The sequence below is a fragment of the Anser cygnoides genome, chromosome 4, assembly GCF_040182565.1.
Source record: "Anser cygnoides isolate HZ-2024a breed goose chromosome 4, Taihu_goose_T2T_genome, whole genome shotgun sequence".
Taxonomy (NCBI): domain Eukaryota; kingdom Metazoa; phylum Chordata; class Aves; order Anseriformes; family Anatidae; genus Anser; species Anser cygnoides.
Window position 1 is genome coordinate 73427377 of NC_089876.1, and position 23915 is coordinate 73451291.

Sequence of the window (23915 nt, forward strand, 5' to 3'; positions counted from 1 at the left end):
CTGCTTTGGTTTTAGACTTCCTCAGGGTTAGTGTATCAAGAGCCAGCAGACACTGCTGCAGTACGTGCCTTTTCATGGATGTCTTCACAGTCTTTTACAAAAAGTGGCAAAAAAGGTTAGGGTCTCCCATAGAAAAGTGGCTGACACCACCTACTTACCAACATCCATCCCTTCGGCTCACCTTTCTCCCCACTTCGTGATAGACCCCTCCCTCTGTGAGGGCTGCCATCAAGCAAAACCATCCTCCAGCAGCAGAAGCCTTACAGCTGCCTCGCTGAAGGGAACTCACACTGAGATACACGACTGGGGTATGCAAAGTTAAAACAGCTCTTGCCAGAACATGCACACCGTTTCTACCGGTGACATTTACTAAGTGTGGTACTTCACAAGGAGAGCGTTTCCCACACCTCAGGTACAGCTCACAGGCTGCGGGGCCACGTGCTCTCCAAGAGCAGCATTGCAGAGCCCAACCATTTTTCAGTTAGTGGACAAGAGACGGTCAGTATTCATATAACATTTATTGAATATTTCCACTCTAGTGGATGAAAAGTCTGTACAAAACCAAAACATTTACTTAGTCAAATTCCATTTACTTAGTCAAACCAATCTAAAAACAGTCAGCTCAATCAAAACCCACTGCAAATACAATAGCTTCTCTGAAGCCATGGTAACACTTAAATACGGTTAAGACTTCAATGCAGAAATTTGGTTTGTTAGAAAGCTCAGGTGAGCTTCAGCTTCTTAAAGTTACAAAAAGGCAAAGTTGTGTTTCACAGATACAGTCCACTGGAATCACCAACACTGGACAATAAGTACTTAGAGTCCTGAGATAACAAGGGATCCTCGTAGCCTTTAGACAGTTTTCTGTTGTCCTTTCTTCCCAATGAGAGATTTGTGGATATGCGGTATTACACCTACAGGAGAGCAACAAATAAGATAACGTTATTTCTCAACTATTTTGCTAGTTTTCGCACTTCAAGAAAAGCCACCTCTACATCTGTTAGAGGCCTCGCCACAAGCAGTTCGCGAGCAGTTTACGTACCACCGCCAGCAATCGTTGCCTTAATGAGAGAGTCCAACTCTTCATCTCCTCTGATCGCGAGCTGCAAGTGACGGGGAGTGATGCGTTTCACCTTCAAGTCTTTGGATGCATTTCCTGCCAGCTCAAGAACCTTGAGACAAGAATGTTTTTCAGATGAGTTACACAAATCAAGTGAGACCAACTGCATGGCATTACCAATTTTACTCTCTACATCAGATGCACTGTTACTGCCACCAAGACAGCACACAATGCATCTTTAAGGGTTCCTCCTTTCAAGGTGTGGCTTTAGTTTTCCCCAGGAAAAAAATATTTTACAGCAGACGTGAAGTGCTGCAGCTACACATTTTATCAAGTACTTCACGCTTCCATCCTGGCTGTAAATCACAGCTATTTGAACCTCATAAAACACAAAGCAAGAAATTCCACGCGTGCTTTGCAACTTCCTGAGGAAGCACACGGCTAAAACTGGCTCAAAGTGAGTGAAGAGTTCACACCCCAGTCCAGATTTTCAAGAGACAGGAGGTTCTGGTCATTGTGCCATTTTGGACCCGAACAGCTTGCGTGCACCCCTGGCAGACGTTTTACCTCAGCTGTCAAGTACTCCAGGATCGCAGCGCTATACACAGCAGCTGTGGCTCCCACACGCCCATGGCTGGTAGTCCTAGACTTCAGATGCCTGTGAATGCGGCCTACAGGGAACTAGAAAAGTAACAGAAGCATGAACAGGCTGTGACTGCAGAGATAACGAAAGAAATAAACCACCCTGAAACAGATGCTGGGCAACAGATCCCTAGTAGAACATGCACAACCGAAGCGAGCTGAGCTGTAACACCAGAGATGCCTTGCTGTACATAACGCAATCTCAGTGCTTTGCATAGCGTCCCTAGCTAGATTCTCAACTCCACGTCGGCAGCAAGGCCATGCTGTTACCCCAGCACAGACATGCCTTAAAAGCACAGAGGGGGACAGCTCCTTACACCACTCCAGGCAGTCCGAAGGCTGTCAGCAGGACTCAAAACGGTACGGGGGGGGGGCAGATGCAAGGCCAGCCCCACTTCGCCGTACCCACCCCACCTCGGCTCACCTGCAGCCCGGCGCGCTGCGAGCGGGACACCGCTTTGGTCTTGGTCTTCCCGGAGTCCTTCCCGGCCTTGCCACCAGCCTGCCGAGGACAGCGGACGCGTCAGGGAGGCCGCAGCGCTGCGCCGCGCATGCGCTCCCCTCCTCCCCCCCTCCCCTCCACCCTGCGCCTGCGCGCTGCCCGCCACATCCAGCGGCCCCAGGGCGCATGCGCGGCCGCCCCTCCCTCTCCCCGGTGCCACCACTGCGCATGCGGCTCCCCCTTCCCCCCCCCCCCCGCCGCCGCCTACCGGCAGGTAACGGCCCGCGGCGCACGCCGCCAGCCTTGCCCTCCTCTCCCGCCAACGGCCGCCCCCCCTCGGCCCCCGCCATGGGCCGGCGGCGCTGCCGCACGTACGCCCCTCTCCCCGCCCCCCAACCTCCCCGTCTCCTCACCATCGCGAAGCGGAGCGCGGCGCCGCGCGGGTGCCGTCGGAGGAGGAAGAGGATGAGGAGAGCGTCCCGCACGCACCGAGCCCGGCCCACAGCACCGACCTGCCCCTGCCCGCCGCGATTCAAACTGCGCCCGCTCCCGCCTTCCCCCGGCCCTTTATAACCGCCCGGCCGCCCGCATCCGGGAACCCCGGCCTCGCCGCCGGCCAATCGCAGCGCGCGGGGGCGGGGCGATTCCCCCAGCGACAGCCAATGGCGGCGCGGGGCGGGGCCGGCGGCGCTCTGCGGCCCTCTGCGGCGCTGCGGGAGAGGCCCCGCCCCCGCTTAAAGGGACAGGCGCCCGCCTTTTCTTACGGGGGGGGGCCCCGGGGACATCGCTTCAGCGTCGCGCCCCTTTGTCTATTAACTGCGTAACAGTTAATTAACATCACGCCCGTGGCCGCGTCCCCCTCACAAGGACCCTTAGCCCCGTGTCTTGTCTCAGGTGCCGCCTCCAGCACGGCGCCGTCATCCCTGCTTCACAAAAAAGCAGCCAAGCCATTTCACCTCAGAGCTCGCTCGGAGGGGTCCCCAGTTCATCTGCCTCCCTCAGCGCCAAGTCAATAACCGCACACTGTGCTGTGTTCCGCGACACCGTACACCTCACAGGTCCCCTGCGCGTATCCAGGGGGAAATCCCAGTAAAACCTCATGAACTGGGCAGCTCTGGGAGGGAAGAGCGGCTCAGCCTGCCAACCCAGTAGCTCAGTATTACCAGCCTAACCACGAGCCACGCACGTTACCAACCTAGTCACAAAACACTTCAGTCACCTCAGTAGGAGATGATACGCATGTCCTCTGCCTCAGTATCGAAGGTCCCAAGCACGAGGAGTACTCTGGCAGACAGACATTTAACAGGAGATACTCAAAACGCATAAAGTTATGGTAGGGCTACTCTTCCCGACACAACTTGTCTACTTTCAACGTGCTGATGCGGCTTTGGGGTAAAAACCCACCTCCACAAGCACAGAGAGGCAGGGCCAAGCTGGGATCAGACACTCCTACCTGCAGGAGGCTGGCATTTTATGTAACTGTCTGGTGCCTCTATTTGAAGCATTAGTTGCCTGTGCTTTCCCCTCAGCAAGAAAGAAGAGTTGTGGGTTTTTGAGTTTAAAAAATAAAAAAATAAAGATTTTACAGAAACCTGTGGAAGTCAAAGTCTCGTTCCACCTGCTGTTTTAAAAAACGGGACCTGTCCGAAGTGCCTCTAGCAAGGCTTGATTCGCCCTTTCCCTTAGGGGCAACAGAAGCCAAGTTCCTGTCACACGACCCTCTGGCAACAGAGACGTAGGAGGAGAAAGCTGATTTTCTCCCTGTTTTCTGTACAGGGAAGTGCTAGAAAGCAGACGAAGGAGTCCGTCTCCTACCAGCTGGAGATGATCCCTGACACAGGCCTCTCATGCGCTTCCCCAGCAGCTCGCTGCGGCCGTGTGCTTTCAGCCACCCGGGTCCCTTACAGCCTGGACTATGTGGGCAAAGCAGCGTAACACCTGAGGTGCTGCTTTGCTCAGTGGGCTTCCAGCAAGCACAGCCCCGTTCAGCACACACCACAGACCAGGGCATGTAGCTACTAAGCCAATGCAAAGGTGTGTATGTATTGAATGCAGTATATATAGGGTTAGAGACATGCCACAGTATGTGAAACTAGTCTCGGATCACCCCATGCTAGCTAATAAGCCTCTTGCCACAACTCCCTGCCTAATATTTAAGAAGAGAGAAATTAAAACTAACTCAGATGGCTTTTATAGCATAACCACCTTGTGGTGGCGGTGGGAAGATACGCTTCAATGGGGCAGAGCACAGTAAATTGGCATTTGTTGGTCCAATTAACATTGATAGGTCCCTCTGATCAGCTTGGACAATGTGCAGGTTTAATTTTCCTCTGTCTGCAAAGTATAGGGTAGACACAGGTTTTGCTTACCGTATGGATTTACAGATCTATTTTCTGACATTTCTGGTTTTCAAACATCTAGCTGGAGCACACCAGGTCACAAGGGAAGCATTTCTTTATTCTGTTGTGTAGCATGTCCAACGCAATAAAGGACAGGAGCCTGTAAGGTACTTTTAGGGAAATTGGATGAACTCCAGGGGCACGCTGCGTGAGAGGCTGAAGCTCCCTATGGACTTCACAGGGAAGGCTATGCCCCAAAAAGTAGTTCCCCAGTTTGTCACTGTGTAAGAGTTGACCCCCACACCTGGGCGATGCTCGGGGGAAGATGTGACTTACCAGTGCTTCGCCTAGGCCTGTCCTGGGGACTGATGATTTCTTGCAAAATGTAATTGCTTTCCCCTCTGTTTTTTGGCACCTCTTTGGAGACTGGGGATGCAGTGCCGCTTTCCTTTCTGCTCTGTCTGCTACTTAATCTGATTACCTTGGGGGCTAACACTCATTTTCACTCACCCCTGAAGCATGGACACATCCTGTAAAGCAGGGACCCCTTCCCACCCCTCACTAACCACCAGGCCATGAATGTGGTGTTGTCTGGATACATCACAAGTCTATGACCTCTGGGCAAAATTATTTGCCATTTAAAATGGACGAAGAAGCAGTACAGGTGCCCACAGCTGCACCTTAAAGGGCGGTCTCCGTCAGGTCTCCCTGCTGGCTGCCGTGCCTGGGTTCAGGAGGATCACCTGCTCTCTGCTAGCACTGTGGTGCTGTGCGTGATGATGAATGGGGGCAATTGTTGGGTTTAACAGATACGTTTGTTAATCTGGTATCTGGAAACAGCTTCACATATCTCCGTAATAGAGCTGCAGACAATGTGTGCATGCTGATTATCAGAGAGACTCAAGCTCCCCTTATACCTATGGTCTTGCTTATTGTACACTCTTCTGTCTGCTATTAATAACGCCATAATGACAGGTCTGAATAGATTTTTATCTCATTCTTGTTTAGCCAGCTGTGAAGGGAGGCTGTAGAGAGTTAGGCAAAATGAAACCAGAGCCTGTCAGAGACTATGCCAGCTACGAGTCCTTGCCCACCTCCTGCCCATTGCCCTGCAAGGAAGGCCTTGCTGCTGCACACCTCGGTCCCCCTTGCTACCTCCATTTGAGCTCCATCCAGCAGGGTAACTGAGATAAGGAGTATTCACACTGTTTTATATTGTGCTGTAAAGCCATATGTGAGTACGCACTCAACCACATTCAAGTTGGCGAACAAGTAGGGTGAATCCAATCTGCCCCATGTTACCGGTGCCTAGGGGACACTTTGATTAAACAGACTCGTACCAGTTATATCGATTTGGTTATACCCATTTCTTTTCCTAACAAAGTGAATTGGAAAAACTCCTTGAGGCTGATCCGCCACTGACACTCCTAGGCAGCGCCTGGACTCTCTGTCTGAGGTGGCGAGGTCAATGTGTTTGGTTTGAACTGGCAATGTGCTAAGGGCATGGCCTATTTTGGTTTCGTAGCCTTCATCTACCATTCTTTCAACAATTATATGTTTCTTCATTCGGGACAAAGCACAGCAAACTTCAAGAAAACAAACGAGAAGGGATGAACACAGTGTTCACATACGGGTTTCAGTGCAATCCATTATTCTTCTTTCCTTTCTTGTCTCTCTGGGACTCAGTCTAGGCACCAGCTGTCCCGAACAGTGATGTTGTCCTATTAACTCCTTCCAGTCACAGCCACCCAGTCTTCTTCCAGCACTCAATCTCCACCTTTCAACTGAAATGGAGCATTTAAGTGCTTCCAGCCCTAACCACACTGACACAGCAAGGAGGAAAAGAGAAACCACATGATTAGCAAAAGCCTTCAAGTGAAAAAGAAACGTGAGGAAAATTGTGTTTTCCTGAACGTGGCTGGCTCCAGGTTTTCAATCAAAATGCTCATTTGTACGAGATGGAAGTCGTTCTTCAGAACTTGTTTGCTGTAGATGAAAGGGGAAATAGAAACGCCACCTGCCCCTTGTCCTTTCCTTGCCAAAGCCATGGCAGAGAGAAGTGATCCAACTCTTCTGTGCTGGTAGGAGGCAGCTACTACAGCCATCACTGGCTGCTGCATTGACAACCCGATTTACTTTTTCCTTGTGCTGAAGGCTGATTTTTGCAGAGAAGCAGCTCAAGCTCACTGCAGGCATGAGAACCACTGCCACATCTGGCTTATAGCACAAGCAGCATGCCCCTCACTGATAACGTGCAATTAATTAATGTGCAAGTAATAACACTTACCCAAGTATCACTGCCATCACCTGCAATGAAGAACTGCAAGCACCAGGACCTGACTGTACAGAGAAAAGTATAATTTCATTGAGCTAGGTCAGGTGTCAGGATGCATCTACTGCAGATAATCCTTTATGAGCAATGGTAACAGTAGCTCAGGCGCTTACTTTTGCCAAAATTTGGGATCTGCAGCTACAGATTGGTTCATTTCCAAGTAGAATGACTCCATGAGTTTTTTTTTTTTTTTGTCTTTAAATTCCAATAATTGTAGCTAAAAAAAAAAAAAAAAAGGTAAATGAGCATAAGGACACTGCAGCCTAGGTCCTTCTCCTCAGGGTTTGCTTTAGAAGCAGTTGACCCTACGGTACGACTGTTCATGTCCCATTCGCTTTATATACCGTGAAAATGCTTTGCGTTTTGATCAAGAGGATGAGGAGCATGAAGATGGACCTCAGACTGTAATGTGGCTGTGACCAAGCAAATGAGATTGGCCCCATGATGGCAGCACAACACCAGAAATGAGAACCTGACCTCAGTGCAGAAGAATGAAGGGTTTCCTCTTCAGTAAGGGTTTTAGGCTGAGTCATCACTGCCTTCAAAACCACTGCATGGCACTCCCCTTGCTGTAAAATTGGAAAGAAAAAAAAAAAAAAACTTGTAATTTTTTACTCTTAGGCAACCAGGCAAGGTCAGCCCTTTGCATGAGATGCATCTCATCTGCCTTGCCACTCAGTGAAGGTCCTTGGCTAGGGATCCAGAGCAGAAAAGGCAACATGCAGGAGGCAGCACCTGGTGTTAAAAACAGACGTTTGCTCAGCTGTGAAGGCAAAACATGATTTACCGTCTGAAATTCACTAGGTGGAGTTACTGCAGATGAATAAAGGCACAATTACGCAGCTATAAAATGACTGCCTTTAGCATGTAAGCCCTCTTCCAGCTTAAAAAAATAATAATAATGCCATCCCATCAAACTTTGGGGCAGGGCGGGGGGTTGTGCGTTCTGATAATTCCCTGGTTATACCTCATTGCACCCTTTCTGATTTTCTCACCTGGGGGTGGGCCCGCATCTTATCTCGCTCATTCAAAGCCCGACAGGAGCCTGCGGAGCCCAAGCAACTGAGATAACAAGCTGCTGAACATTTGTGGCACTGAGCGGCGTCATCACTGCTCGCGAAGCACTTGCCTTCTCGTGGGAAAAGCAGGAGAAGAAAACACTTTTATTTTTAATTTCTTCCTCAACTTTGTCAAATTTAACTGTTTACCTGCCCTGGCGCAGTCTGAAGGTGGAGAAGCATCCAGCACGGAGTTAAGTGGTAGCAGTTTTAAAGGGTGTTGGCAGAGGTTGGTCCTCTTTTCTGTGATGCCCTGGGGGACGCCTATGCATCCCTCTTATCTCAGCCAAGCAGCTGGGCTGCTACCACCATAAATCAGCAGCAAAGCTGGGAGAAGGTGACCAGGGGGACCTGCGGCGAGGGAAGACGGGGGGCGGGCAGCCCTCAGAGCTCCAGCGGCTGGGAGCCATGGGGGACACCAAGCCCCCGGCGCGGCGGCGATGGGTGGGAAGGGGCAGCGCTGGCACCCGTCAGGAAAATCCTTCCCCGCGAGGGGGGGAGCCCCCCAGCGTGGCGTGGAGCACCTGGGAGGTAAGCGTGGGGCTTGGGGTGGCAGCGTTGAATTTGGCAGCGCAGCCTCTGCAAAGTCCCCAGGGCTGTGTGTTCACGGGCACAGGGAGCACGATGAAGGGCTTGCAAAAGATTTTGCAGTATGAGCAGAGCTTGGGGGCTTTCAGAGGGAGTCACCAGGGAAGGAAAGCACCCCCACCACCATCTCTCGCAGCCTAAAAATTAGGTGGCCAAACTGCGAAGTGACATTGCCGGGTCGTGCACAGCCGCTGGGCGAAACCTTACTCAGCAGCCCCTGCTCTTTGCCAGAAATGCTTTTTTTTTCCTTTCCTGGAGATCTTTGCTCAGCTTTGCTGGGGCTGGACCCTTTACAGCAGCTGTGTCTCCAGCAAGGGGCAAGTCTTGCCGTATTTCCAGCCATAGCTGTTTTTTTTCCGTCATTACGTCCTTAAGCTCATCAGCCGGAAAATCAAATGCTGGGGCATTTGTGTGTAATTATAGCTCACCTATTTTAACTACTTAGCTTAACTAGCCAGCAGGGCTCCTTTCAGTCTCATCACCCACTAATCCCACTTAGCGATGGCCAGAACCAGTTGTTATTTGCAAGTGCCCGTAGCAATAAATGATACACAAAGAAAAAACTAGACTTGTCCTGGCTGTGCAGGTGGGGGCCAGGACACGGGCTTGCTTCAGTTCCTGGCCTGGATGTTGATGTAGGATCCCGAAGCTCAGTCTTACTGTGATTTGCAGCATTTTAACTCAAGGATGAGGTATGAGCAGTGACCAGCATCGTTGTGGCGTCTTTCGGTGCAGGCTTGCACCAGAAGTTTGAAGAGCTCTTGCCTCTGATGTTAGTTTCAAAGACCAGTGTCTCGTGCCGAGCTTATGATTTTTATTTTTTATTTTTTTTACTTCAAGAGGGTTGCTGGAAAATGAAGTGATATTGACTTGGGACCCATCTGGAGCCAGCGGAGCCTTTCCTGTTGGCTTTAATGGGTGCTGGAAGCGGCTCTGCATCAAAGGTTACTTTGATTTTCTGTGGGTCCGTGAGGCTCTCCGCCCATTCCTCTTTGGGGAATAGCTTCGGGAGGCTTTACAGCTTGGATGAAGTGTTTGCTCTAGCTGGTCGTCAGCTCCTCTCTCTCCTCGCACCTCCTCTTTTGCAGCTGTTGGCTGTGGCTGCGGCCGGCCTGCTGCTGCTGTACATCGCGCTGTGCTACCAGGACTTCCATTTCCACGTGGCGCAGGCGTACGCTCGCCTGGGGTACCCCCATGCCCAGCACATCGTGGGGCAGAGGTATTTGCAAGGTAACCTTCCCTGTCAGAGGACGTTTGTGTACAGGGAACACAAACGTGGCTCTGCACCCCGGGCTTTGGGCACCGTCTTTTACATCCTCACCATGACTCTGCTGCTTTGTTTCCATCTCAGGAGCTGAAGTGGAAAAAAGCGAGGCCCTGGCCATGCGCTGGTTCAGGTGAGGTGCAAAAAAATAACTCCTGACACGGTGCATGGCTCTTTTCTGGGAAAGTCTGTCGGGGTGTGGGAGGAGGAAAAAGAACTGGTGATACTTTTGCGGGGAGAGATGCGCTGCACCATCCCACGGCGCTGGTGCGTGCCCGGCCCTCCCTGAGTCTCGCTTGGGGTCAAGACACTTCGCTCTGCCTTCCCCGTCCTCTCATGTTTATTTTAAGCCAGTGGGAGGCCAAAAAATATCTTGAGATCGAGACTGCAGGTGCATGGGGGAAATAGTCGAATTAGGTTTTTCTTTTGTATTTTCCTTTATGCCTTCCTTGCCCCCTCTCCTCCCTTCAGGCAGGCAGCAGGACAGGGCCACCCTCACTCCTCCTTCAACCTGGCGCTGGGAGCTCTCCGAAACATGACGGCGGCGCTGGAGGAAGGGTAACCCCAGCTGCTCCTGCCCCTTTCCATTGCAGATGAGGGCCCAATTCCTCCCGAGACAGGCAGACTCGTTTATTCGGTTTTATAAGGTGTATGTATTTCAAGAGCTCCAAATCATTTCTACTTCAGTTTAATTAGGCTGGGAAAATCACCAAACCCCAAATACGCATGCCCAGACCACAGGGAAAAGCAAAAAGAAAACCAGATCGTTTTCTGAATATTAGAGAGTTGACCACAGATTCTTTCAGATCGAGTAATCATGGTCCTCTAATAAAAATCTGGGTAAATAAAATTCAGATAGGAGCGAACCGTACCTTTCTCTAGTTTTTCTTTATGAAGATTTCATGTCCTTCAGGGAAGTGGAGAAACTCCTCGGTGTGGCTGCAGCCCATGGGCTCCAAGAAGCTCAGGAGCTTTTGGAGAACATCCTCAAGAGCCAAAACCTGCCCTGAATGCCTGCGCCAATGCTCTTCTGGCTTTGCCTTCTTCTGCATCTGGCGGCCTTGCTTTGTCCGTGCTGTGTCTTACCTTTAGGTATCTGAAACCTTAATAGGAGACTACATTTGTTTTGCACTGGACCACCATGATCAGGTCTATGGCAGTGACTTCTCGAAGATGGAGGAAGAAAAAAAGTTACAGACATCTCTTCCAGTGGGATCGGGGCTGAATCTGGTTTCATCAGTGCTTTCTGTCTGAACATCTCTGGAAGGGTGGGAGGGAGGTGAACAGTCTTCAGGGTTGTCTCGACAATGGACCTACACACACTGCTGAACAAGAACTGCTCATGTTATAGAGAGGGAGCGATCCACCTCTCCTTTACCAATAATTAATTGCCAGCTGGTAATCACGTCTTGTACCAACTCGTCTGCTGTATTAAGCTAGATCCAGATGTTGACCTTAGCTTGTAGGTGCAGTTGTGCCGCGTGTATTTCATGTGCTGGTTATGTGCTGCAATGAATGATCACAGCTTATCTTTGTCATCATAAATCAGCATGACACACATGCGTGACGTCATTTGTAATAGAAATAACCATGGCTTAATAGAAAATATAAATAACGCCCTCACTGCATAGCTGCCTCTCCTTAACAAGCTCGCCATTACCGCACCAGCTTGGGGGGAACGTAATTAAATTTAATGGAAACTGCCTTCATTCGAACCACAGTGGGAGCAATTGCATTTGATGGAAAGCTCGCTCACTACGCAGAGCCCCAGGGTGCCTTACTGGCAATAACAGCTCCCTGGGGACTCCCGTGTAGGTGCACGATCTCTGCCTTGCTGGTACCCGTGGCCCCATACAACCCCCTGGTGGCTTATCGTCCTGTCACCCAGTGCTTTCCAGCTGGCCTCTTTTTATTTATTTATTTATTTATTTAATTTGGTAATGGTTGGGAAATAAGCGCCAACTTGCATACATACCAACAGAAACAAGTAACTGCTGATTGACTAAAGCTGGAAGAAGGCTATGGCAACTTGGTGCAGCACCAATGCTTCCCCTCGTCCACAGGCTTCACGCGAGGCACAGAAATAGCACTTGCGCTGTTATCCCTGCACTGCCTCCCCAGAGACGCACGTTTCTCCCACCCAGCTTGTTTTCCCCACACGCTTTCCCCCAGGTTTTCTTTCAGCACAACCACACGAAGCACAGTGTTGAAGGAGGAGGAGGTTTTGCCGCTGCTACCCGCCCAGTCTCAGGCTCCTAAACTCATCCTCATTTGCTGAGGCACGCGATGCCTTGCACCCATCAGCTCAGCTGTGCTGTTTTGGCTGTAGAAAATAAGCCAGGAGCTTCGTGGGGTTTTCCCAGCATCAGCAGCTGCTTTGGGAATGTTTCCCAACATCGGAAAAATAAAGGAAAAAAGGAAAAGAGGCAGCCTGCCTTGCCTTTTGGAGCCACTCCCGCAGGCCCCCAGCCCTGCCGTGCTGTTTCGGGGCCATGCCCTATGCCTGCAGCCCTCTCTTCCTTGATGCTGTCGGTACGGAGGCAATTAGGAGGATTTTCTTTCCCAAAACACAGCTCTAATTATAATCCAATTCAGCTTATTTGAAGTACATTTTGGTAGTGTCTCCATTATGCAAATATCAATTTATTATCCTCACATTATGTTTTGACTACAGTTGTGTTGCTAATTAGAGGCAATTTGGCTGCTTTAAAAAAAAAAATCCTTTCCTCTCCATGCGCTTTTACTTGCAAACCACACAGAATAGATGTTCAGCACGGCATCGGTGATGAAGACCTGTGGTTAGCAGCTCCATTTTAATCACTCTAATTGACTTTCAGTACGTTAGAAGCCACTTAAAGTCCAGGTTTTGCTGATTTACTTGGCTTTGGGGCTGGAGGCTTGAAAGAGAGAAGGGCAATTTATTCCCGTTGCAAGCATAGTGTTGTTCTGTGTAAAGCTTCGGATAGGTTTGGTTCCTCTGTAACATTGAGGGTGGGAGATAACAACGATGCTTCTGGTCTGGGAAAGATGACAGCAGCATTTTTGGATGAGGTGGGACTCAGAGAGCTCAGAATAAAGCTGATCTTGGGGCTGTGGAGTGGCCTTAAAAAAAAACAAACACTGATAGGGTTATTCCTCCCACTGCCTTTGACAAGGACCATAAGTCCTGTTGCCATACCACCCACTTTATGAATGTATTTTTCCCTTTAACGATTGCTCGCTTGAACGGATGATGTCTTGCCATGGAGCAAAGCACACACTATTTTCCTTCTGCTGGACATGTTATACGTTCCTGCTGTCATGGCTCAGGGCACAAGGGACTCCCATACATTACATGGGCAGCACGAAGATTTCTGCACCCCAAAGCATTCCGGGGCTCTTCCTTTGAACGACCAAAACAACCAAACCCAGGGATGCCCAAAGAGGCTCTTGCAGCTTCAGCTCAGAGGCGTGTGCTTCTGCGGCAGGCAAACATTAGGGGTCCCCAGTGGACTTTCAAAAGCTTTGAAGGGAAAAAAAAAAAAGAAACAAAAAAAAAAGAAACTCTCAAGCTTCCCTGAATTTCCTTGCAACATAAATCTCACACCCACCCACCCACCAGGCAGGCTCTGTTGAAACCAGAGGCAAAAAGCAGCAGGAACGCACTGACACAAAGCCGAGCAGAAGCCACCGTGCCTCGCCAAGGGCACAGAGCAGGGCTACGGACCACGAGATGTGTGAGGCAATGGGTGCTGTCATCGGGGCTTTCCTTCTTATGTAATTTTCCCCCAGGACCTCCACCAGGTGCTGAGAGGGGCTGGGATGCTGCAGGGTTGGGCTGGCAGGAGATGCAAACCCAAGCTGGTCTGCGCAGAGCATCCCGCGAGGATCCCACAGGATCAGCATTTTACGGAGGGCACGGAGCCTGCAAAAACCCTCTTAGAAACACGGCTTCACACCGCTGGGTATTGCACTGCGCTGATTCAGGTCACAGAGGGGAGGTAATTTTACCTACAGCACAGACAATGTCAGGAAAACCCTTTTGCTACATATCCCACTGCTGCATATCAATGCTTTGAATTAAGGAGGCCCCCCAGAGAGGGAAGACGAGGTGGATTTGACTTTCTGAGGCTAAAATGAATGCTTTTTGATGCAGGTATCCAACATAACCATTACAGCACTTTAAAGGGCTGCCACCTCCATGTCCTGCACCTGACAGCTCTATATTCAGCTTGCAGATTATTACATGTGATAAGCCACATCCCTTCCCCAGTGGATTAAAAAGGGGGAAAAAAAATACAATATTGTACCTTTAGTATTTAAGAAATGCTTAACGTGAGACAGACACAAAGTGAACACTGTGTTTATGCTTTGTTGGTGTTCTGCATAGAGCACTTTCTGGCAGCTGCTTTAAAACAGGATTTAGGACTTTTAGTGCAGGGGATGCCCGTGGCTCACAAGGAACCACAGCACAGGAGATGCCCAGGCAATAAAATCCAAATAATAATAAATAAAATCCAAGTAATTTCTGATTGTTTCAGTTTCCCTGATGCTATCAAGATGCCTCTGAATGAGGTTTTCATCTGCATCCCCCCCCGTTACAGCAAGTTTCCAGGTATCCCTTAAGATGGTCAGTTCCTTCACCTACAGCCTAACGTGCAACACAGAGAGCCGAAACACCTTTACGTTGCTGTTGGACTTTGTCACTGGACAGTAAAATAAATGATGGAAATTAATGGAAAACTCAGTCACCCCTGGGGTATTCCCAAAGGCCATCCGTGATAGCTTGCTCTATGAACATTACAGCTCTTCCGTGTGTAAATGCATGCTCCTGAGCATTCAAAGCCAAAATCTTTTTGGGAAATCTCTTAAGTGCAGGCAGAAAAAGCACCTTACAGAGCTACCTATTTCAGTTTGGTCTTCAGGGTTTTCAGGGAAAACCCCAGTGCTTTCGGGATGGCCTGGGTCCAGACTCTCTCTGGGAGATTTCGTGGGTTTGCTTTGGGCACAGTGACAGGGGAAATGGATGACCGCAGCTGGAAGCCTTAGGAACAGGCACAGCTAAAAAGACACGTGGTGATCAGCAGCACAGCGGTTCATACTGCCAGCACAGCTTGGGGATAAATTCGGTTTTGGGTCATTTGGATTTCACCTCCAACATTCGGGGAGTGAGGCTGTGGCTCTGGGGACAGTGCTGACACCTAGACCCGTAGAATCAGGTTGGAAAAGACCCTTAAGATCACCCAGCCCACCACTAAACCACATCCCTACGTGCCACATCCGCACATCTCCTAAATACCTCCAGGGACAGCAATCCCACCACTTCCAGGCAGAAACCTCTCCCGTTTTATGGGCATTGAAGAGCCAGGCCAGCTTTCTTTTCCTTTTTTTTTTTTTTTTATTATCACAACTACTAACACACAGACATCTGCGTAATCACAGATGCCATGTAATTGTTCTGCAATTATATATTATCCCACCGTTGGCTCTGTTGGTAGACTGGTGGTCTCATGATGCCAACATTTTTATTAACATATTTAACCAATGTGTGAATGGAGACCCAGGGCACCAGCTGGCGTCTTCCTGAAGGAGTCAGGGCAATGCACAAACCCAAGGGAAGACTTCTACAAGCCTCAGGTGACTGACAAAAATCAAGCTGCTGGCAGCAGGACTAAGACAAAAACCAGACATGGAGGACTGGGGGTGAATTGCAGCCCTAGCAGTGACTTGCCAAGGGTGACAGTAGGGCCTCCAGCATTGGGGTTTTCTTACAGATGACCTCTGGGTGTGTAAGCTACAACGCAGTGAGTGCTGTAATGGCCCACTCAGTATGAAAGACATACCCTAAGTTTTCGGCTGTTTTCTTCAGCGGAAATTTTCCACACTTCAGTTAATCAGAGCTTACTACATGAAACAACATCATGTCCCTTTAGTGGCTTCTAATTACTTTGAAATTTTCCCCAATTATCCAAAACCATAATCAGGAAAATATTTAATGCATATACAAGTCATTACCCGAATGCATCTAATCCTGCTCCTTTCCCTCTACTGAAATCTAGCTGAAGCCCCACGGTTTTCACTGGCCAGCAGAGAACCAAGGAGATGCAACTTGTGCAGTATGAAGGAAACATGGGAAGTGTTTCAATGGGAAACTTCCAACATGGGAAATGTTTTACAGGTCCATCTTTACAGGTCCATCCAAACGGGACTCTGTCGCGAAGGTTAGTAGTAGATTTGGGGGAAACTATAGCAGCATTTCATGGAATATGATTGAAATTTCTTTCAGAAAACCATGATGCTTCTTATCATTTATCTTTCTTAAGTCTAACAAAGAAAAGAGGCAGAAGTAGCAATGAAAATGCAAGACCCTACAAGACATGCAACAAGACAGCAGCAAAACAAGGCCGTGCCCCATCCCATAGCCAGAGCCTCCACTTTCTGGTGCGAGACCCCACGCTACCGAAACAGAAGCACAACGCAGTGATATAAATCACTGTGGCCTTGGGAAGCACACCGCTCCCCGCTGCCTATCCATCACCGCTCGGGTGAGACGGCTCCCGGCACGAGGGCGCGTTGTCAGTGATAGAAAGGAAGATGAATGCTGTTCGTAACACCTCACCGCACCGGGGCTGGCGGCGTGGTAGAACATCAGCACAGCGTTATTACCTCCCGGACACACACGCCGTCATGTTGCACGGCACCTGCTGAGGATTGAGCCTCCCAATAAAATAATCCCGTGGCAAAAAGTAACCCGTCACTGCCGACAAGAGGCCATCCCGTCCTCCCTCGTGGAGCCTAGGGCTGAGGAGATCCTGCTTTAAAGCAATGAGTCTCCTCTGCTGAGCCTGGATAATGCTGCTGAGGGAAGACAATGTTTTAGCTCAGGGGTCTTACAGATAACAAGTCCCATTTTTCCAGGCTTTGGCAATTTTTTCTTCCTCTGCTTAGGGGTTATTGAACAAAACCATCCACACACAGCTCATCCTAGGGAGCATCACAGCTGAGCCATCCTTGGCTGCTTGCCAGCCACAATAAAGAGATATTTAATTTATTTTAAAGACAGAGACAAACATGAGATCCAGAATAGCTGTGACCGATGCCCAGGCACTCACATCTAGCTGCTGACCCACCTTCCAGCCCTGCCTTTCCAGCCCCATTTACACCACCAACCATAGACGTGACTTACCAAAACATTGCTTTTAAGTTCTGTAGAGTCAACGTTGTATCTTAGTGGTGTAAAGATGGGAACAACCACATTTCTCATACTTCTCAAGTTTCTTTTAATCCTGTTGAAAGAGCACTGTGAGATGGAGAACACAATGGGTTGAGACCCTGAGAAAAATCCAGGCACAGGAAAACAGAAACTTGGGGAAAAAGTGGTTGAACTACCACTTTTCTTCCATGACTTTACTATGTTTGCCTTTTGATACTGGGTTAATGAGAGGCATTAACATACAAATACACCATCCAAGTCTCCTCCAAAAGTAGGTAGAGACATATACAGTTGCAACTTCATTGCCTGTATTTAAAAGGTAATCTACCTACTGCCTGAAGCAGTCAGTCGGTGACTCTTGTTGAAGTGAGGAGCATGCAATGAAATAATCAGGCTGCCAATCTGGAAGCATATATATATATATATATATATTTTTTTTTTTTCCCTCTGCACTGCGTGGAGTTTAACTGAGAAGCTGATTGCCATAAGATCTTCTGAAGACCCAAGATGGGTCCAGAATTAAGTTGTTATTTAGCAAAAGGTTAGTGCCTGGGTGCTATTGAAAACCAATCTTGGTGTTCAAAAGAAAACCCAAAAGTGGGACAGCAGCCTCCACCTGGTATATCTGCTGCTCCCCGTAAAGCAGCCATTTAATTGAGTGGCAGCAAGAAGTCAGCTCAACAGGATTAGAGCAAGTGCTGCCGGAGCTTAATGCTGACCAGATCCCTTTCACTGCCAATTTTCCTCTGAAATGAATAGCTGGCCATCAAGGTCTCCACCGTAGCTGGCTCTCACCCGGCTCTCCTCTATTTGTGTCTCACATCTGCACAGTTGTCTGCCTAAAAATAGCTAAACTGGATGATTTCTCCCTCTCCCATTTAACTCACCCAACACAGCGCTGGTTTATGCTCTTTTTTTCCCCAAATGCCCGCATGCTGGTGTCCAGGTTATCACCAATGAGATCTTTGTGAAAGACTTCCAAGCAAAATGTCAGCGGTTTTGCCCAACCTCTGATAAATACCTGCTTAAGATAAGAGGAATTTTATCACAAGAAAAAAATCCAGCACGTTTTGCCCTGAAGCCCCAATTCAGCAAAGCACTTGAGTCCCTGCCTGAACTACTTTGTATTAAATTATTTTATAAAGCAGGACGAGCAACTGACTTGGGATCTTTGGTCTGCAGAGCACCTCCAGCTGTTCTCAGGTGGCATGCCCGCAGCCTGTTCACAAAACAGCAGCCACAGCTGTCATACAGCTCACATCTTAGAGGGGAAAAAAGAAGGCACACACATTTCCCTTCTTATGAGTTGGGGGGAGCCCAGCAGAGAGAAGCTTCCTGAAACTATTTTCAAGACATGCATGCATCCCTCTTTCTATATCACAGCTCCATCACCTAGGTGCACCATGGCTCTGGTGATGGGTGGGTTTGTTCTTTTATTGCAAAGAAGGTGCCCAATGGGTTTCTGGAGTGGAGGTTTCCATTACACAGGAAGCCTTTGTGGTCAGCAATGCAACTGTTATTTTTCAACAGTTTTGTCCTGAGCACTAGAAAACCTTCTTCTTCCACATTTGTGATCCTCTGAAGGAAGGGCAGGGTTAAAATAAAGAAAAGAAGAAAAGATGAAACCTATCAACCTAGGATCCCATGTCACAGCACATGGTGGGAGCAGCAGGGAGGTGGGACTGGGCTGTCCCTGCTTTGTGTAAGCATTGCTTTTCCTTGGCCACCTCTACCACGAAGCTCATGACCTCACAGGATTTCTGCCTCATTTTTATTCACAGGGTGGATTTACAGGGCTGGAAAATTGAACTTGTCCAGAGAACCATGAAAGGCTGTTTCTTCCAGGTGCTTACCTCTCAGAGCGAGTAATCTGCTCACACACAACATCTGCTGAAGGCATTTGCATCCAGTTCTTCCACACCTCCATTCTCATCCACGAGGGCTCCTGTTTGAAAGACTTTGCTGATACAACACTTCATTGCCTGGATCTCCTGACCACCTCTTTCGGCCTGGTTCCTCTCCCCTGACTCCATTAACCAGCTTGCTCCACAAAGCAGTGGCATGACAGGAGGTTGTTGTGAGAAGTACGAGCAGTGTGACACCCTGGCCTTCTGAGCTACTCCACCAGCAGGCTGCAGGGCAGGCCCTCCTGCACACAGAGGCTCTCAAGGATATATACTTAGCTTCAGAGCCATAGGTAGAGGATGAGAGCTGTGGATCTGGAACTCCAGGAGGGTTTTTTATTAGTTTTGTTTGCTGGAGGAGAACAGATGGGTTGGAGGGAGCTCTAGTCCTACCTTAGCAACACGCTACTTCTGTCTTGTAAGTGAATCCCTCCCATTTCCGTGAGGTCATTTTCTTTCTGAGGTCTCATGGGCAAAGACGATCATGTCCTACCCTCTCCAGAGGATAAGGAAATGAATTCAAGGCTGAGAAAACAGATGGATGGCCTGATTATCGCAGTAGCCAGCTCCAGCAGCAGGATTTGCTCCTCATGTTGCGAAGCGAGGCTGGGCGCTTCACGCTGGTTTCTGCTCTCCAGCACTAGGCACGTTACTGTACTTCAAGCTGAAGTAGGCTCTTGTAAGCTCAGCATCACTCTGATTGCTGTAGCCTCTAATCTTGAATAATTATCAGTCACAAGCACTCCTCGGGGCTTAGCGTGAGGATGGCTGGAGCCACGGTACTGCACAAGGTTCCTGCTGAAAGAGAGGGGTTGGTGGGTAAAAGGGAGGTCCCTGGGCTCCGTCCAGCCTGTGTGACACCATGTGGGCTTGGTGCAGCTGCCTCGGAGTGTCCTCCCTCTGAGCAGGAGAATTTGCTGTGGGTCACCTACTGCGGTGGCTCCAAGAAGGAGCAGGCCGCCCAAAATGGTGGGCTCTTTGGCGTGAGATGGCACAGGCATTGTCAGGTGAGTTTGCTCAAGAGCAATGGCAGTTACACTCGCTTGAGAGCCACCTTTTGCTTTATGAAAGCAGCCTGGCCAGCCGTCCTGTTTTGAAGCTGTGGTGCTGGGGCACCTTTCTGCCCTCATCTGCAGCACATCTCATCTCTACTGCTCACCAAGCGGTTCATGAAGGGAGGAGTTGAGATCTCCACTGTCTGGGACCACAATGCACGGTCTTCATGGTAAGGAGCATTTCACAGCAGGCTCCCTACAATGAAAGATGAAAATAGGATCCTTATCCTCGACACAGACAAGCCCCTTTCATTCTATAAAATTGTGTATTAGGGGTAGTGCTACAACAGCAAGCGATTGCCGTCACGGATCTAGAAAGACAAAAGGGCAGCAGAGGATGCCAGCCTCCCATGGTGGTGCTGGAGACCAACCTCCACAAGCACTACTAGACTAGAAGGCGATGATGGCCATTAAAACCATCACAGGTACAAAACCCAAGGCAAGTTACAACAGCCAGATCCCAGCAAGACAGACTCAGGTGCTAGGGAGGTTCTGCAAACCTGCAAATCTAAATGCCCTTGAGAGTTATGAGTATTGTACACACACTCCACCCTTTACAAACAAGAAGTGAAATAAAAATAATTTTTTTTAAAAAAAAAAGACAAACAGGATAGGTACAAGAGGTCGAAACACTTGCATTGATACATTAATGTGGTTGTGACGTCTGGTACTGAAGCAGTTTTCATAGAGATCTGAACATCAACGCGAGGGGACCCCTTTAGTTTTCATGCCGAAGAAGGGCATCTGCCTCAGCCGCTCCCAAAGCAGCATATTTCCTTTGGGTCTGGTCCCAAAAGAAGTAAGAGAAGAACAGTGTTTGTTATTCTGTATTTTTTTCCCCTTCAAGAGAAAGACAACCACAGACCCATGCTGTTCCCTGGTGGGGCTCGGGGACACCAGGTGCCTGGGGTGGGCTCACAGCACGGTGGGATTTCAGGCAGAGAAGTCATTGGGGTTTTGGGGTGAACGGGACATTTTCCTGTAGCTTGACTCACAGCTAAGCTGCGATTTCTTCCCAGAAGCTCAGCCTGGCCTCACCGAGTGGCATCAGGGAATTAATTAAAGCAGGAAATTAATTGCAAAGATGACGGGAGGAGCAGGAAGACCCCCTGCTCGGCCCCCTGCCTGAAGACGCATCGGGCCGAGGATGATTTCCCGCCCAGCAGCAGCAGCCCTGCCATGCCACGCACCTCTGAAGTGTTCTGCGCTGAGCCACACTTCAGCTGATTAAACTAATTATCACTGCTGGCTTAATGAAGTCATTTGCCATTCAACTACATTATAGCCACTGTGAAGCATTTCTCTTCTCTCAGTGTCCACCTGAGGAAGCCATGGTGTTGGTGAGGGGGTCTTTGTGCTCTTCTGGGTTACTAAAAGGAAAGCACATCACTCCTTTTACGCAGACAGACCTTCTGGAGCGGATGAGAGTGGGTTAATCCTGCCTAGATGAAGCGTATGGTTTCATCTTACCTGCTGGAGGGAAAAAACACCCAAGATTTCTCAGAAGTACTGCTGCAATACAGGGAAATACAAACAACCACTTTCTGCTCTGGTGGAAGTGAGCTATTTTAACAGAGAAAAAATAAATACACAAAACCCATGAAGATAAAGCACAGAGCAAGCATCACCACCACCCTGCAGCCACGGCTCCTTGTACCCTGCCACCCTCATTTCCCACCTGTGCAGGTCCTCCCCACCCCACCCTATCCCATCACCACACCCAAACCTTTCCCTGCCATTGCCAGCTCTGGGAGGAATTTAGGGCATCAGGGATTTAGGGGGGGGTTTAAACTCCTCTGCTCTCTCCATGAAGCAAGGGCCTGGTGAGGAGGAGGAGGGGTGGAAAAAGGAGGATGAAAAGATGGAGGAAGGAGAAAGGGGGGCCTTAATTCATTAAAACCTCCCATTCACCTCACATCATTTGGGGTGCAGGAGCAGCTCCAAAAGAATACAAAGGATTAGTTCCTGGCTCATTAACCTGACTGATTACTCCTAACTGGGAGGCTGCCCCATCATGGGAGCCTACTTCCCCACACCGGGATGAGTAAATCCCACATTTTTGGCACTAAAAAGGCTTTCCAGGGTGCGCTTCTAGAAGAATTGCAGACACCAAGCAGTAAATCCATTTCTAAGGGAAAGTGCTTGGTCATCTGTGGGGACGCTTGACTGTATCATGGAGAAATGAGACCAAAAAAAAAAAAGTGTTTAAAGCTACAGGTCTGGGGAAGATAAACATTTGTTCTGCCTCCCTCTTGGAAAGGGTGAAAAAAAGAAAACAATTTAGGCAAACAATTCTATTACTGCTTACATAAAATGTAGCAGATATTTGCTCTGTAGCATATTAGCTGAAGGATGAATAGGTTGTAGTCCAAAAAAATGAAATACTGGGGTGAGTGCCAGAGATCCTGCTAACAATCTCTTGGCTTTCCAGCCATGAGCAGACCCAAACTGGGGAGGAAGCCATGGGGCCACCCTGGTGCTATTTGAAAATGGTTAAAATAATCTAATAAAAAATGTAATTTTCTCCTCCACAAAGCAGCGTGGGGCTGAGCCCTGTGAGAGCCAGCTGGAGCAGGTCACCTACTCATGAGCCCAGTTTTGCTCCTGTCGAATTCAAGACGCACTTTTGAACTCCCAAGCAGCTCCTTCGGGACCATTTGGAGCACGATGCTTGTGTTACTTACTTTATGGCTCTTAAAGGCAGCCGCAGCGATTTCACCAAGTCTTCCACACGTGGCCCTGGTGCTGGGAACAGAAGTGAAGGGCACAAATGCCTGAGGAAGAAAAGCAGAGAAAGGCTTTTCTATTTTTTTTTCTCATCATTTTTTTTTTCCATCTATTTCCCCCTCCCCCCCTTTTTTTTTTAAAGGAGAACTCTTCTGAGCAAGCTGAAGGAAATTCTCCACCAGCTGCCAGCAACAGCAGACATCAATAACTAGGCGGGAGCTCTTAGTTCATAGTTTTCATGTCTGTAACTCATCATCACTGGTCTTGGGACATGCGGCCACTCGCAACGAAGCATGAGCTTTCAAAGAGGCTGTATTTATCTCACAGTTTCCCCTTCGTAAGGGCACAAAGTGTTCCTGGTGTTTTGCTGAAATATTTCTGAGGCTGAAGTCTTTGACCATGATTTCTGGCAGTCTACTCGAAGCAGGGTATAGTCTATCTGTATGAAGAGTTGCATTGCTGAATTATAATAAAAATTGATGCCTTTGGGAGCAATAAAAATATCTCCAATATGTGACAGAAAATGAATTATAATTCAGAGTAATTCTTGGTAGACAGCATACATTTTTTTTTAATTACAATCATAACTGCTTTTTGATTCTGAGATAAGAAGTGGTTACCATAGTGACCTGATCCTTAAAAATATATTTTGCCCAGCGCTGTATAAAACACTGTATGATACCTGCTTTCACAGAAAGCAATTTAGGGAAGATGAGTTTTCCAAACACTAGGCTTTGTGTATGAAAAAGCAATATAGGTTTTACAGAAAAATAATACAATTTTGGTTAGCGCCCAAAGAGCCTTTTACACACATTTCCCTGCAAGTATACTCACAGAAGTTGTCTCGGATTTGGTGCATACTACAGATCTTGCATGGCTTCCGAGCCGATGTAGACTCCACAGAAATGCTTCAAGCTCCTATGGAGAACTGGAAAAAAAAAGAAGAGATCAGAGACATAACTGTCTCACAGACCAATTGACTCACTGTTGCCTACAATCAGAGGGCTTTAAAAGAGTCTCATTCTACTTTAACCATTCCTAGTAGATACTTCTCTGTCAGCCACACAGAACTTTCTTGCTTGGGTCCCCCTTGTAGTCCAACCAACTTACCTTTGGCCAGGCTCCCTGGGTCAACCACAGGCAAGGCTTTGGGGATGAAGTACTGGGCTACTTCTCTGGACCTCCACCACCTCATGAAGCCAAATTGTTTGCTGCCACCAAATGGAGCTCCTTTCTGAGCTGCTGGAAGCACAAACCACCAAGTATTTTCAGCTGTTGGCAGTGAGATTTGCAGTTCACCTGTGTCAGCATG

At 48.7% G+C, this 23915-nt stretch overlaps 2 protein-coding genes and 1 long non-coding RNA gene across 4 annotated transcripts; 1 reads left to right on the forward strand and 2 right to left on the reverse strand.

Annotated features, from left to right (window-relative positions):
• Positions 1-499: 499 nt before the first annotated feature.
• Positions 500-2751, reverse strand: H2AZ1 (H2A.Z variant histone 1). The gene is made up of 5 exons (XM_048066429.2): positions 2558-2751; positions 2127-2204; positions 1628-1741; positions 1043-1172; positions 500-914 (listed from the first exon to the last, which is right to left on the reverse strand). Exons 1-5 carry the CDS (start codon positions 2558-2560, stop codon positions 853-855), a joined length of 387 nt encoding a protein of 128 aa, XP_047922386.1. The 5' UTR covers positions 2561-2751; the 3' UTR covers positions 500-852.
• Positions 2752-5202: 2451 nt separating this feature from the next.
• LOC106048119 (uncharacterized) lies at positions 5203-23687 on the reverse strand. The gene is made up of 6 exons (XR_010831282.1): positions 23438-23687; positions 18771-22650; positions 17805-17938; positions 16891-16990; positions 7293-7384; positions 5203-7032 (listed from the first exon to the last, which is right to left on the reverse strand). It is a non-coding gene; the product is annotated as an uncharacterized lncRNA (long non-coding RNA).
• Positions 8119-11847, forward strand: LOC125183082 (secretory immunoglobulin A-binding protein EsiB-like). 2 transcript variants are annotated; one of them, XM_066996410.1, is made up of 5 exons: positions 8119-8404; positions 9550-9691; positions 9813-9858; positions 10197-10283; positions 10639-11847. In XM_066996410.1, the coding sequence occupies exons 1-5, from the start codon at positions 8282-8284 to the stop codon at positions 10733-10735; spliced, it is 495 nt and encodes a 164-aa protein (XP_066852511.1). In that variant the 5' UTR covers positions 8119-8281; the 3' UTR covers positions 10736-11847. The 2 variants fall into 2 exon arrangements, with proteins under 2 accessions (XP_066852511.1, XP_047922385.2); XM_048066428.2 differs by lacking the exon at positions 8119-8404 and having other exon boundaries at positions 8573-9691.
• Positions 23688-23915: the final 228 nt, after the last annotated feature.

What these genes read in the sequence shown, in the direction of transcription:
- LOC125183082 (XM_048066428.2), top strand. Translation starts at nt 9,376, where the DNA reads ATGGGTGCTGGAAGCGGCTCTGCATCAAAGGTTACTTTGATTTTCTGT. An exon ending in CTGGCCATGCGCTGGTTCAG is followed by an intron (nt 9,859 to 10,196) that starts GTGAGGTGCAAA and finishes TCCTCCCTTCAG; the next exon opens with GCAGGCAGCAGGACAGGGCC. An exon ending in ACGGCGGCGCTGGAGGAAGG is followed by an intron (nt 10,284 to 10,638) that starts GTAACCCCAGCT and finishes CATGTCCTTCAG; the next exon opens with GGAAGTGGAGAAACTCCTCG.
- H2AZ1 (XM_048066429.2), bottom strand. An exon ending in CGCAGCGCGCCGGGCTGCAG is followed by an intron (nt 1,742 to 2,126) that starts GTGAGCCGAGGT and finishes TTACTTTTCTAG; the next exon opens with TTCCCTGTAGGCCGCATTCA. An exon ending in TGGAGTACTTGACAGCTGAG is followed by an intron (nt 1,173 to 1,627) that starts GTAAAACGTCTG and finishes TCTTGTCTCAAG; the next exon opens with GTTCTTGAGCTGGCAGGAAA.